Source organism: Otolemur garnettii, unplaced genomic scaffold (genome assembly GCF_000181295.1).
Source record: "Otolemur garnettii isolate 467f Iridium unplaced genomic scaffold, OtoGar3 scaffold00196, whole genome shotgun sequence".
NCBI classification, from domain to species: domain Eukaryota; kingdom Metazoa; phylum Chordata; class Mammalia; order Primates; family Galagidae; genus Otolemur; species Otolemur garnettii.
The window spans coordinates 2,732,452-2,733,590 of record NW_003852591.1 but is presented as its reverse complement, the minus strand read 5'-3'; the positions used below and the strand labels follow the sequence as shown (position 1 = coordinate 2,733,590).

General features: G+C 35.2%; 1 protein-coding gene across 3 annotated transcripts in view; it reads right to left on the bottom strand.

The window, feature by feature from the left end:
- Nucleotides 1–894: 894 nt before the first annotated feature.
- The window catches only part of LOC100943938 (presenilin-1), a 34,678-nt gene continuing 34,433 nt past the window's right edge, over nt 895–1,139 (bottom strand). For all 3 annotated transcript variants that reach the window (XM_023507654.1, XM_023507656.1, XM_023507655.1), the window contains exon 6: nt 895–1,139. This exon is cut by the window's right edge and continues 1 nt beyond it. In XM_023507654.1, coding sequence (XP_023363422.1) covers nt 990–1,139 — 150 coding nt within the window. In that variant the 3' untranslated portion in view covers nt 895–989.

Below are 1,139 nucleotides of genomic sequence, written 5' to 3'. Positions count from 1 at the left end.
CACAGCATTTGGCCTTTATCTTCTAAGAATTTATAATACAGAAAAGTGCTACACCAAACTAAAAGTTAAGAAAGGGCATATGTTAATTATACATTTTAACCATGTTACAAAAGGATACAGAAATAAATACTAGAAGAAAATAGAGCAGACTCCAATATTTGGAAAGTTAGCTTTTATAATTTCCATTATTTGATAATGACCTTAAAGATCTACAACTTATAATAATGTATAATTTTTCTAAGGCATTAATTTGAAACATGCCAAGTGGCTGAAATTCAGCAATAAGCCACTTAGCTAGGAGAGGAAAAGCTGGGAGTGTTGGGCCTGTCTCTTTTCTGTATACTCTTCCCTGCCTCTTTCCCAAGGAAACTGGTCTTACTGCAGGAGAAATAGTGAGGGAATACCAGTTTACTGGCAAGGTATGGCCAGTCATCAATGAGTTTAATAGCAGCATCTGAAGGTGGCTTTGTTGTTCTGTACTCAAATCTGATTTTTTTAGTTATACCGTATTTTTAGGGACCATTATATACTATAGTGTTATCTGTGAATGAGGATTCACACAGCTCTTACGATATATCCCTTTGGAATGTCGTTAAGTACACTATAAATTAAAATATTAAAATCACTTAGATCGTGATACTACATGAAAATATTTGTTTTCCATTTATGTCTATTTGTATTTGCATTTTATTCTTTTTTATATTTTTATTTTATTTGAGACAGGGTCTCAATATGTTGCCCGGGCTAGTCTTGAACTCCTAGGCTCAAGCAATCCTCTTACCTTAGTCTTCTGAATAGCTAAGATTACAGGAACATGCTACTGCACTCAGCTTCCTTTTCATATTTTTATAATGTTCCTCAATAAAGTGTAAGAAAACTAAAAGTTAACTTAGCTCTAGAATTTAAGACCTTTTTCTATACTAGCTCAAGTGAGGTGTGTGACAGGAAAACCTAGTCATACTTAACAAGTTGGAAGGCAAAGCTCTGTGTCACTTGCTCACCTTATAGCACCTATATTTATACAGAACCACCAGGAGGATAGTCATGACAACAATGACACTGATCATGATGGCAGCATTCAGAATTGAGTGTAGGGCTCTCTGGCCTACAGTCTCGGTGTCTTCTGTGAATGGGGTATA